This window comes from Serinus canaria, chromosome 3 (genome assembly GCF_022539315.1).
Source record: "Serinus canaria isolate serCan28SL12 chromosome 3, serCan2020, whole genome shotgun sequence".
Lineage (NCBI taxonomy): Eukaryota > Metazoa > Chordata > Aves > Passeriformes > Fringillidae > Serinus > Serinus canaria.
The window spans coordinates 11,795,471-11,808,600 of NC_066316.1; the positions used below are offsets into that span (position 1 = coordinate 11,795,471).

The 13,130-nt window shown below is 39.5% G+C and overlaps 1 protein-coding gene across 1 annotated transcript in view; it reads left to right on the top strand.

Annotated features, from left to right (window-relative positions):
* Positions 1-13,130, top strand: part of FSHR (follicle stimulating hormone receptor) — a 78,861-nt gene that overhangs the window by 19,843 nt on the left and 45,888 nt on the right. The window contains exon 2 of the mRNA XM_009093679.4: positions 9,391-9,462. Within this exon, the coding sequence (XP_009091927.2) occupies positions 9,391-9,462 (72 nt within the window). The remainder of the gene's footprint in view (positions 1-9,390; positions 9,463-13,130) is intronic.

Genomic DNA, 13,130 nt, shown 5'->3' on the forward strand with positions numbered 1-13,130 from the left:
GAGCCAACCCCTGAAAGATTCAGCAGAAATTCAGATTAGAGGAAAGTATGACCAGAGGAGATTTTCTTTTTTGCATGATGTTGGAGTGACCAAAGTTGGGGATTTTTTTGTCACTTTTAATGTTATTTCAAAACTTAAGCATTTAAAATTTAAATGTGTGCTTCAGTAATTAAAAAGAGGTTAATTCTCCACTTGCCATGGTGCTGGAGAAGCAGGAGTGTGGGGCACAGGCCCAGTACATTTCTGTACTTCAGGAAAGCTGTGTCAGCACAAGTCTGGCTGGTGCCCTGGGAAGAGCAGAGTAGGTGCTGTTTCCCTCTGGGACCCCTCCTCCCAGAGAGGCTGTTTTCCCAAAAATTCCAGTTGAGTTAGTTGTGTTTGACACTCACACTGCTCTTTGGAAAGCACAGCACATAGTAGATAGCAGAGAGAATATTTACTTTTGCAAAGCCTATATTCAGATAGGAAAGAGGAGTACAGTGTCTCAGCACTGCTTCCTAAATGGTTTCTGACTGCTCTGGCACTGGGAGTATCTAATATCTCATTACAACTTCAAACAAGCCTTTGCATGTATCCAAATTAATCCAAATATTTGGTGGGGACCCTGCTACTTATTAGACTGTGTGCTAAGCAGGGAATGTAACAGGGAGTATCTTTCTTTTTATTTCATTAATATTCTGAGATGTTCCAGCTGTGTCCTATGAAGCAGCACAGGTAGAGTGCCTATGAGGATATGGATGGAAAGGAGATAAAAAGCACTCTAGGTGTTTCTAATGAATTCATCAAGATAAATTGTCACAGCTACAAATAATGTTTGGTGTTTTGCTATTCAGTGATGGCTCAGCAAGAAGTTCTGCAGAAAAGCTTCCCTTTTCTCTTCTACCTTTCCTAAGGCACCCAACTCAGAACTGAAGGGATTTTGTCCCTTGAGGATTTGTCTCAGTCCATAAAAACAACATCATGTATGGTGGGCCTGCCAACATAGAAAGTCCCAAAGTCTTAGAGGCAGAAACACCACACACAAAGAACACTTGTCACCTTTTGGGTACCACCTCAGGCAATGAACAAACCCCAGTTCTCCCCCTGCTGTGAAGTAAGCCCTTGTTTGACTCATTCTTGGGACAGGAAGAGTCTCAGTGACTGGCTGTGTGTGAGCAGGATGGCTATTCTTGCCCTGCATCAAAAGAAAGCTGTGAAGACAATACCTAAAATCTTCCCATCTGATTGGACTGTGGACATTTTCCAGAGCTGTATTTGCCTTGACAAGCTGCCCATGGGAAAGAACACAAAGTGAAACATTCTTTTTGCAAGAACAAAATACCCAATGCTTGTACAGTGCTCCTTTTGTTAGGAAAATACGCAGAGATATTAATTTAGAGCTATTAACAGAAATAGATGTAACACCAAGAATGTTGCTCAGAGTGAGTGAATTTTTAATGGCTCCTCCTCACCATAGAGATGGTTGCAGATATCAAGGTCAGGTTATAAGGAAGCTGTACATTTATCACATGCTGTACATTTCTCAAAGGCCCCTGTGAGTGAGCTGTGAGGAACAAGGATGTGCTCTTCTAAAAGTAGCATGGTGTCTTACAGGATAATCAAAACTAATAAAAGTATAGCTATTTGTAAAAATAAAGCAATCACTGTTTCCTGGCTCTCTGTAACTAAGACAGGGTAACTTCATTCACTGGTGTTATTTATCTTGCACAGAACACTTTTTCACAGCATGCCTTTGACATTAATAGAAGCAATTTTAGCTGTGCTTTCAGGCTTACTGCTGGCCTTTTTTGTGGTAACTCATCCCAAGCAGTTAAACTCTTCCCAGATGCAAACATGATAACTGTGATTCTGCTCAGAGGCCTAAAGAGGACTTGTTTGCTGCAATTTGTGCCTTTTTTCTCTGGATGTGTATATACCGTAGAGGAATCCAGGGCTCCAGCTTTGCTTTGCTACAGCTCTGAGCAAGCTTAAAGCAGGGAGGAAACCCTTCCTGCCCAGACAGCATTGCTTTGCCTTTTACCTGATATCATAGTGTAGCTACTGCTACTTGCACCTAAATCTTCAACAAAATTGATTGTCAGGGACTTTACAAATCAGTTAATGCATACAGGCAGCTGATCTGAGTAATCACAACTCTTGTGCATCTCCAGCTTTGCCTCAGTGTAAACCAGCCCAACCTAAATACACTGAAATAAGTACAGTAAGTGTGAACCATTAAGGAGTAAAAGTCTTGGTGTTGGATTCCTTTTCCTGACTGGGACTTCTGCCATTTTCTCTTTTTTTTTTTTTTTTTTTTTTTTTTCCCTGTTCCTCCATACCCAGATTCCTCCCTCCCCATTCGAGCAGAGCTATTTAAAAGCACCTTGGAGCTTTATTTTTAACTGGCTGCACGTGTGACCTCAGGGGGAAGCTATCTGCTGTGCCCTGGGGGATGAGGCAGCGCTGCTGAGCACAGTGTGTGCTTTGTCCAGAAATGAAAAGGCTATCAGTGCTGAGACTAAACATGCCTTGGCTTTGGAAAACTAACTCAGGGAGGAGGGAGAGTAAGCTTTACAAGCCCACTGCTTGACCACTTTTACAGGCTTTTAGATGCTTGGTTGTTTTGTTGGTTTTTTTTCTTTTTTTCCTCAATAGTTTTCTGTTTCCTTATCTCTCCCTATCAGCTGTTAGCTCCCTCTGGGCACTGTGGGCAATTAATTAGCTGACCTAAGCAAGGTCCTCCGGGAAAAACAAATCCCACAGCAAATTTGCTGCATGCCTGTGGGAGCAGCATCACAGCTCTGCTGAGAAAACAGACCTGTTGTTATCCTGCTGTGGTGTTGTGGGCACTCTGCACCCTGTGAAAAGCCTACAGGGCACTGGGGGTGTGATCTTGAAATGCTTCCCTGCAGCTTTTTGTGGCTGGGGGGCATTATTACACTGGGTAAGTGTTAACTAAATTTAGAATAGGAATGCAATCAGTGCTATTAATTATCTTTTTAGTCTAATTCTAAAAAGAGAAGGAAATTGATTTTTATGGGAAGCCACTGATAAAGATTAAGAAGTGATTTTTCATCAGCTGCTCCACTTCTTCCTTTTAGATTCAGACCTGCAAAGCAAATGGACATCACTAATAATTTTATCAACACTGTTCTAGTTGTATTTACTTTGTCTGTACAATACTTTATTTAATAGCTCATATACCAAAATATTTTCTTTCTCACAGATGCCCTTTACATCACTCCCAGACCTGAAGCAATTCCCAAGTAGCCCTCCTGAAAGGACAACGCATTCCATCCCAGATTAACCCTACATTTTCTGTCCTCATAAAATGTGCATTGCCCAGACTTTCCTTGGAATCCTCACCTTTACCAGCTTTTATTATCCCACAAGAGGAATAAACCAGCTGCACTGTCTAGATAACTTCTTCCTCAAGCATTTAAAAGGGATGAGGAGCTGACTTAAGCACATTAGGTGGATGCAGTGATCAGATGCTTCAATCCAGATTGTGCATGTTAGCAAGGGATTATGCTCTTTCTCTCATAAATCCATTTGCATGTGTATGAAGTAGGGCCTCTCAGACACTCAAATCCATGGATCCTGTCGCAGTTGAACAAATGAATTGCAAAGCTCTTCCTCCATTATTCAAGTGTGCCTGAGCTATCAGGGTCCAGTCTTTGAAATGAATCTGTAGTTACATGAATAGTCATTATTAGAGAAATATTCTGCTTGGCTTTGGGTTTCTCATAAGATAATGCCATATCTCCCAGAAAAGATGAGCCAGCAGGATGGTGGGAGATGGTTTTTGTCACTGCCTGTGTCATTCCTCATGATCCTGCTTTACTCAGCTTTACAAAGTCCCTACTTCAGAATCCCATGGAATTGAGGTGACTAATACAAATCTTTTCCCGTTCTTAAATTAAAGCCCTATAAGTGTTGAAAATAGCTTAGCAGCATGATATGAATGCACTCTAAAGACTTTAAAACCAAAAAGCAAATAAACCCAAGCTTTTTGCATTTAGCTTGATGGGTTTTGAAGCCTGATGTTTAGCATCCAATTTATGGCTTTTGTACTTCTCTCTGCCTGCTGTTAGGAAAGGGAAAACATAGCTTTGTCTGAAAGCACCTACAACCTACTTAATAGATTCCAGAGATCTTCCACCTAGGCAAATGTGTAGGAGAAGTACTTTAATGTTCATATATATCTACATATGCTCCTTCCCAGTGAGGTGCTCACTGGAACCAGGCCCTAGTCACAGTGAAGTCAGATGACAGTGTGAACCCATTTCAATGAGCTGGAGGCTTACAAATGTTCTTCATAAATTTAAATTAAATCGCATTCAGCTCTAAGGAATCTCATTATTCATTCTGGTGAGAGTTAGGACAGAAGTTTAGGGCCAAAGTGACACAGATCAATTGATTTGCACCATCTGGGATGTGGTCTGCAGTATCTATTTGTCTCCTATTACAGCATGAAAAGCAAAATGGTCCTTCACTGTTGTATTGACTAATCAAGAAAAACAGAAAAAAAAAACACCCCACCAGGATACAGGATCTTGTTGATTTGTGCATTTAATCAAGAGCACGTTAAATAGGTCATAGAATTATTTTGCCTTCCCCTGATGTAAAGCAAAATTCATCTGTTGCTCATGCAGGAACCTCCAAAGCAAGAAGGAAAAACAAAGAAACAACAAAGAAACAACCAAAAAGAATTACAGAGAGTAAATTAAATTTCATTGCAAAGCTTTGTTTGACAAAATGCACATTGCTGCAGAGGATTAGAAGGTGATAGCATCAGTCTATTAGCTCAGAGATTAAAGTAAAAATGTTCTTCAAAATCCTATCACATTTATTTCTTTGGAACCAAAGTTGGTGATTTAGCATTATGGTCACCGAATCTTTTTGGCTTTTTATTTTATTTTCCTTTGGTCTTTAAGTTATAAAGTTTATAGTATCTGTTCATTTTAACGTCAAGAATTTGCAATTTACATGAGGCAGAGAAGATAATTCTACAATGCACACACTTTTCTGATTAACTGTGTGTGACTTAAGTAGATCTAAGAAATGTGTTTTAACGAGTGTTTTGAAAGACCTAAACTCAGCCAGGCTTTATGATGCAGAAATTATTTTATTTTTTTTAACCAGTCCAATTTCTGATAATCAGTGCAGTTCTGTGTTGTGCAAGGTTATTGCCAGTGGCAGGGGGAGGCCTTTGCCAAGGAAGGGGGCTGGGAGGAGGGGACACGAAAGCAATGTGGGAGCAAGTTCTGGTGGAAAATTTATACCAAAGAGCACCATATTAACTGTTCAAGGAAAACTTGTAGGACCAGGGTCTGAGAATTCTTTTGATGAACATGTAAAATGCACCATTCTGAACACAAATGGCTAACCTCACAAACACAGTGTAGCTACATCGACTTCACTCCACAGGTTTCCTTTGCACTTATTTTCAGAGACAATTAGCAGAAATTACCTGTATAGGTCCTCTTTTCTTATCTTCTAATTTAACAAGCCTTTTTAATCACCCACACCTTGAGCATCAGATATTTGAATAATGACATCCAGTCCTCCATCCTTTCATTAAGAGGTCAATCTCCTTTCTATCACTGGAATCATGTGGGGCTGCAAGAGAGAGCGTTAATTTTTCTAAAGATTTTTTTTTTCCTTCGTGTCTTATGCTCTGCCTGTCTGAACTACTTCAGCTGAAGAAGACTCTATTTTAAGAAAAGATCAATAAATCTCTTCATAACTGGAAATGTTAGAGAGTTCTTCCAGAACATTTTAGCAGTATCTGCTGATTTCTATTCTTTGCATCATGTCCTCTATAGGCTTTGAGATTAATTTGTCTCTGTGATATTTCTGTGATACTGGACATGGCCATACAAAATCAAGATGCAATTCTATTGTTTGTGCTTCATAATGGTTTAAAGTGCAAGTCATCTGTGTCAGTGGCTTCATATTAACCAAGATGCTGCTGTTTTAAACATCAGGTTTAAATGTCCCATATAAATAAACAAATCTATAGGAGATAGCTCTGTCCTCATCCTGACAGGTCTAGCTTTAAATTGTAACATTCTTTTAGCAGCTTCATAATAGAGGAGTTTACTCACACCCATTCGTGGGACAAATGAAAATGATACAATAGAGATATGTAAAAAAATTAAAAATGAGAAATGGAAAAAAGCTGTGGGAATTTTGGATGTTCAGTCCAGAGAAATATAGAAAGTATGAGTGTGATTGTAAAACTGGAGCAGACAGCTTCAGTCCCTACCAATAAACTCCTCAAGAATCACATTCAACAGATATTTATGTCAGGATTTAGAAACCTGTCCTGGATATCATTGAAGCAATGGGCCAGACTGAAATCTATCCTTTTACATAGTGAATAACAGTAGTTAATATTGCCATTTTTCTATTTCTAGATATGTATTGCCTTCCCACAATGCAGGATGATCATCTGGGGCTTGTTTCCTTTTCCACGCTTCCTGCTGAGTCATTTGTTTAGTTTTTGGTGGCTCCAGCACTGGAGTCCTTCCTGGGACCTTCTCATGCCTTGTGCTGGGCCCCTGGCTCTGGGTTTTCAATTCCACACCATTCACTGAATATTTAGGCCTTTCAGTGCTTTCCTTGCTGGTACCTACCTGCCAACATCAATTTTTAGGACCAAACACTGCATCTCTGTCTTAAGTACACATTTTTTAAAGGAAGCTTTTCTTTATTTGCTTCTCTTGACATGAAGCCTGCTTGAGCAAAGGTGGGATGTATTCATTTATTTGACCTTAAAATAGTGCCAGAAACAAAACCTAGGAAATGCTTTCCATTTGTTTTCTCCATGTACCTCAGAAAGAATTGGTGCTGAACAGCCAGTATCTCATGTTAAGTACAGATTGATTCTTGGAGACTAATTGGTGAGATTTATTGACACTAGAGAATTTGGCTAGTTATAATAGATTCTATTCATTATACAGCTGATAATTCAATGAGTAGCTGATTCTAATTTTCACTGTTAGTTATGCCTTTAAGTCTGACTTTCTATAGCTCACACAGAGATGTTTAAAAACAATTAACCTTAATTTTTTTAAAGAGGAATATGAGATTTCAGCTATTAAACTTCAATTTTGTTTTAACTGCTTCAGGGCATGAGACACATGGATCCTGAATTCTGGCACCTCATTAACACAGGATATCAGCATCTTCAACAAAGAAACTCAAGGTCTGATTTCTAGTTTTATGCAGATGTGGCTTTTCTCATATCAGTAACCCCATCTATGGATGAGGTTCCCTTCTTTTCATTAGTTTCTGTAGCAGACTGTAATTTCTTGTTGTGGTGAAGCACAGCATAGGCCAGTGCTTAATTAAAAATTGCAAATGTCCTGACGACCTGTGCCTGCAGAGAGAGGATTCATTTTAGCACATTGCCATAACAAAATGATAGGTGGCTTTTCAGACAAAACCCTTTTTTTAGGGCTCAGAAATTAGGCGTGCATTTCTACAAAGCCGAGTTTGAGAGAGATTTCAAAGCAGATCAAAGTTAAAGGGTTTCCTGATGGTTCAGCTTTGTAGCACTAAGCCTGCTGGGTGTTCTGCAAGGATCCATTGTGCCCATCCACTCTGAAAGCACAGCCCCAGCTTTGCATGCATGACACCAGCCCCGTTTTCAGTCGGGTTTTACAAATTGCCTAATCCAGGTTAGGCCTTTTCTGGAAGCTCTTTTATCCTTCTAACATTTGCATAATGATCTCAATACTGTAATTCTTGTGTGACAGTGTGTTGAAGCTCTTTCTCATTTACATTAACGATAGTACAAGAATAATGAAATACCAAATTGACTTCATCGTCTTTCACAACTGAGAATACCATAAATTTCAATGTCTAAAAAAAGTGTGGGACCAAGTTCACTCCTGGTGTAATCACTATGACATCTCTGGAACTAGGTGAGGTGTGCATTGACTCTTTTCTGCTTAAGTAAATATTAACTCATGAGGGGGTAGATTCTATTAAAGACCTACAATTAAAAAATGTGAACTTGTCACGTTGGTGCTCTGACAGAATAATAGGTTTTTCCCCCTAAAATTTTGATTAAAACATGATAATCTCCCATGAAAATTCTCAGCTAATCCTCTCAAATAAAACATAGATGAGGATTGCATGAATACTTTATATGAATGGTAAGGAAGTAAGTCTCTAGTTTTGAGGCATTGTGTTAAAATTTGCAGGACTGCACAGCAGGTAATAGCAGGCTGAGTTCCCATTTCTGTCCTCCTGCAGACCTTACAATGAGACAGCATATGAGCTGAAAGGTGATCTGATGATGAAAATTAGGGGTGGTCTGGCAGATATGCTCACTGGAAAAAAGACTTCCAAGGTAATGCAGAAAAAATTCATCCCCACTTCCACAAAAAACAGACTAAGAAACTGAATCCCAGGGTGTGATGCATGTATGTAATGTGTCTATGTGTGTAAATTGGGTGGGTGTTTTTTTTTAAATAATGAAAAAAAATCCCTTTTTAACAACTGTGTCCCAATGCAACCAATAATATCTGATGGCTTGTAATGAGCAGGTCATGGTAATATATGCATTTGTTTGTGCTAGATTCTTATCAATGATTACATGTGTGAAAGAAAACAAACATGCAGATGACACCTTATTTCTCTGAGGAGTAGTAGAAACACTATATACCATTTGCTGAGTTCTGTCAGAAGTTTTCTAGTTTTCTTTTTGTTTATTGAGATTAAAGGAGATGACTCTAGGTTAACAAAAAGCCTTACACTTCAAATATTTCAAATGGGTATTTCGAATGGGTTTTCTTCATAAAGCATATTCTGTGACCTTTAAAAATGATAAAAATTTTGTACTGGTGCATGTGTGATCAAGTATTCCAAAGTCCCAATTTTGTGGCACATTATCAACTAATTAGAAGAGAGACGGTGAGAAGCCATAAAGTTATTAAAGTTGCAATGATGGGACACAGTAGCTGACTCCTCAAATTATCTGTGCAGCAAGCAGGTCAAGGAATTTTCCTGTATGAGCATGGATGGAGCACTTTACAGCCTTGAGTAAGCACCTCATCCCAGTCTGGCTCCACAGGGGTGCTTCATCCTGTGCTTGAGCATCACTCAAAAGAGCAGCTGAGATGTGAAAGATGCTGCTCCCTCTCAGCAAACAGAGAAGCTGCAAGTCTGGATTTCTTCCTGTAGCAAAAAGGGAAATGGCAACTACTAATGATGCTTTTTCCCCTGAGGGGTCCCAGTGCTGTGCTGTAATTTTGCATGTTACAGCAGTATTTAGATGCCAAAGCCTTCAGCCAGGAGACCATCCTTGTGGCTGTGAGAAAGGCTTCTCCTGTGCTGGCAAGGCTGCTGCACAGTCCTGTGCTGTGTAAATAATCACCCTGTTTTCTCTATTTTCAGGAGATTTGTCCTCACCAAGATGAGAGTCATTCCCAAAGGAGCTTTCACAGGACTTGTTGACCTAGAGAAAATGTATGTATTGTGTTAATATTTACTAGGAAACAACTATTTTACTCCAAGCAGCACTTTCTGATTGCAAGTCTTTTTACAGCCTGTGAGCAAGTTCCTGTCACTGAGCTTCGTAGAGTTTTATCTTTCTGCTTAAATAAAAAAATGAATGCCTTTTTTATTGACACCTTCCAGAACAATGTTGTCAAGAAATACATTTTCATATCAGCAATTGGGCAGTACTCAGTCAAAGGGCTGCTTGAGCATGGAGTGTCATTGCAGTTAATAAGTGCCATAGCAGAAGACCACAGGAAAATGAATATTTTGTGAGTTTTGGAATGAAGTCATTGGAAAGATTAGGGAGGAAAGAGCTCCTGTTAATACTAGGTCAGCTGATTCTCTTTTCACTAATGAATTAACTAAATAGGATTTTTTTGTAGGCGTTCAGAGGCAGCTGGCAGGATGTATGAGAGAATTTTCTTACAGGTGATAGATACAAAAATCTTAGTACACAAAGAGTGTAAGCAGCTAATTTCTGTGAGTTTTAGTGATCAGCCTGGAGGTACAATTATGAGCAACTTTGATGAACAGATGTATCTTACATTCATTAGTATGCTATTGTGGAGGCATTGCAGTTCCAACACTAGAAGGGAAAACCCTGTGTAACATGTTTCCTTCTTCCCTTTGACAACAGAAAATCTATGGCTTAGCTGGTGCTAGCACCAGAAATCATAACCCTCACTGTCCAACCTGCACTATTCTGCCTCATGTATGATTTCTCTGAAATATTTCACATATGGGCAAATCCCATTTTGCTTAGAAACAGAACAGCACTTGCACCCTGACAGGAGAGGATCACAAACAGGCTGTTCACCCAAGAGCAGTGGGAGTGGGAGTGGGGAAATATACTTAAAATTCAGTACCTTTTTCAGTGCTGTGTGTGCAATGGCAGAACTCCAAAGGACATTTCTCTGCATCATTCCTACCCTTCTCCCTCGTACTCTTGCATGAATAAGGGATTTAGCAAGAAGGTGGTGAGGGTTTGTTTTAGCCTCGTCCTTATGGAAAATCATTGAGCACTTTGGACTGCAAAGTGGGCTGCAAAGTGCATTGTGAGCTGCTTCTGTTATCTTTAATTACTCAGAAACCATATGTCAGATGTGTATGAAGGCATTGAATGGGATGCTCCTAAGTGGTGATTTATTGTTAACCAAAAAAATTATGTATGGAAATGGGCTCAACTTGAAAATACATCCATCTACTAGTAGTACATGGAGGAGAAATGAGGACAGTCAGTTTATAGCAAAATTTCCTTGAAAATAAAAGTGTGATAAATACGTAAATGAGGCCAATCAACGTCAACAAAACTGTGGTATTTGCAGATGATATAGCAAACAGATAAAATTTGAAATAGCTCACAAATCCTAAACCTAACCCATAAAACATTCATCAGAAATATTCATGATAATGTAGGGACAAAAAAAGTGGGTAATCAAATAATAGATTTGCATATAAAAACACAGCTTTGTATGAAAGCCTTTTTACTCTTGCAAGATCATGCACAGAAAGAAAGATTAAGCAAACTGTAGGCTATTTAAGGAAAACAGCTATTAATAATGTGATACCTCCATATGGTAAAATGTGGATGGCCTGATGTATACAAATGAGACACTTCAATGTAGTGTATGTGTGTGCTCCCCTAGAACTGAGTAGGCTAAAAATGAAGAGTGACAATATTTCCTGAACGTGTTACTGAAGAAAAACAGCATCTTCTTCAGTCCAGCATAGCTGCACTCGTGATTTTCATCACTAATACATCATTCCTAGGTGTGCCTCTGAGAACAGGGTGGGTGTTAAAGCCCAGAATTTGGAGGGAAATGGTGTTCTTTGGAAACATCCCTAGGGAATGAGGCAGTTGACTGCAAGTTGGGAATGTGATGGTCAGGGACCATCTTGGGCATAGCAGACTTTGGCCTGTTTGGGACATTGGTTCAGAGAATCCTTTGGGAAAGAGTCCTGAATAACAAAGGAGTTCAGAAAGGCTTCAAGAAGGAGATCTTAAAGGCACAGAAGTGGTGTCTTTGTGTGCTGAAAGGTGAGCTGTGGGAAAGCAAACCAACATGGAGCTTCCACAGCAACCCAGGGAAAAAACAGTTTATGACCTTTGGAAAGGTCAGGCAACTCCGGAAGAACACAAGGATGTCATTAGGTCATGTAGAGAGAAAATTAGAAAGGCAAAAGCTCAGTTAGAACTCAATCTGGCCACTGATGTGAAAGGAAATAAAAGGGAGTTTATAAATATGTTAACGACAAAAGAAGGGCCAAGGAAAATCTCATTCCTTTAGTGGACCAAGGGGGAAACACTGGCACTAAGGATGAGGAAAACAGTGAGGTACTTAATGCCTTCTTTGCCTCAGCCTCTAACAGAAAGACTGGTTATCCTCAGAACATCTCCTGAAAGGAGCTTGTAGCCAGGTGGGGCTTGGCATCTTCTCCCAGGCAAAATAGGACAAGAGGAAAAGTCATCAGGCTGTGCCAGGGGAGGTCAAGGTTGGACCAGGGAGAATGTCAGAATTTCCAGAAAGGGTTTCAAGGCATTGGAACAGGCTTGCCATGGAAGTGGTAGAGTCACCATCCCTGAAGGTGTTCAAGAAACAACTGGACACCACAGGTTTGCTTGACACGGTGGTGTTTGGTCAAAGTTTGGACTTGATGATTTTGGAGGTCTCAGCAATCCTTGAGGGACCCTTCCAACTCAGAATATCCTGTGAAATATCTGGGTTTTCCAGCCTTAATGATTCGATGATTCTAGGTTCAATCAGAGGTGAGTCCTCCCTCAGAATCCTAACTCTGTTATATTTCTCCTCAAAGTGAATGGAGACTTTTGAATTTTCTGGTTTTCAAAGAAAAATAATTCCTTGATATTTTCCTTCTTTCACTATGCATTTTAGTATCTTCCTAAACATTCAAGCTTCTGAGACCTTTAAATATATGTATTTTGCCAGAAAATGTCAAATATTTTTCAGTCAGAGTATCCAGGCAAGGTCTCATTTATTTTTCTATTTGGACTGTCCAAGGACTTTCCAGAATGGACACTAATGACCATGATTCATAAAGGAAAAACTACTGTGACTTGTAAATGTTGGCATGGAGGTGTTGATCTGACCTCCCTGGTGAAGCTCCAGTTTTAGTTACCAAGACAAAGTCTTTTAGGTTTCACCTGAATTTTTTTGTTTGTTTGTTTTAATTTGGCAATATTGTTATTGGAATACTTTTGCCTTTTTTTTTTTTTTAAGAGTGGGAGCCCATTTGAACAATTTTCTAGTTGATCATTATCTTCTCAACCATCTAAATTCCTTAAGTTGCTGACAAAACATGCACTCTGCAGACTGTTATATGGTGCAACAACATTCCTGAAGTATGTTCTGGGAGAAGGACCTTTGCTTCTTAAATAAAACGTTTAAAGTTAGGAAAAAAACTTACAGGCTCTAATTATCAGAGGATTCTCTTACTAAACAGGCAACTTGAATTTTCCTACAGAAAACCCTTTCAGAACCCCACAGGTCTGAGGAACAGCCTTGCCATCTTGTTGCCAGCAGCTCTCCGACTTCTGCACAGCTCTGGCTTCATGTCAATTTAGCAAATCGGTGTTCAGGAAAGCAGATTGGTTATTTTTGCTACATGTTTAGTCT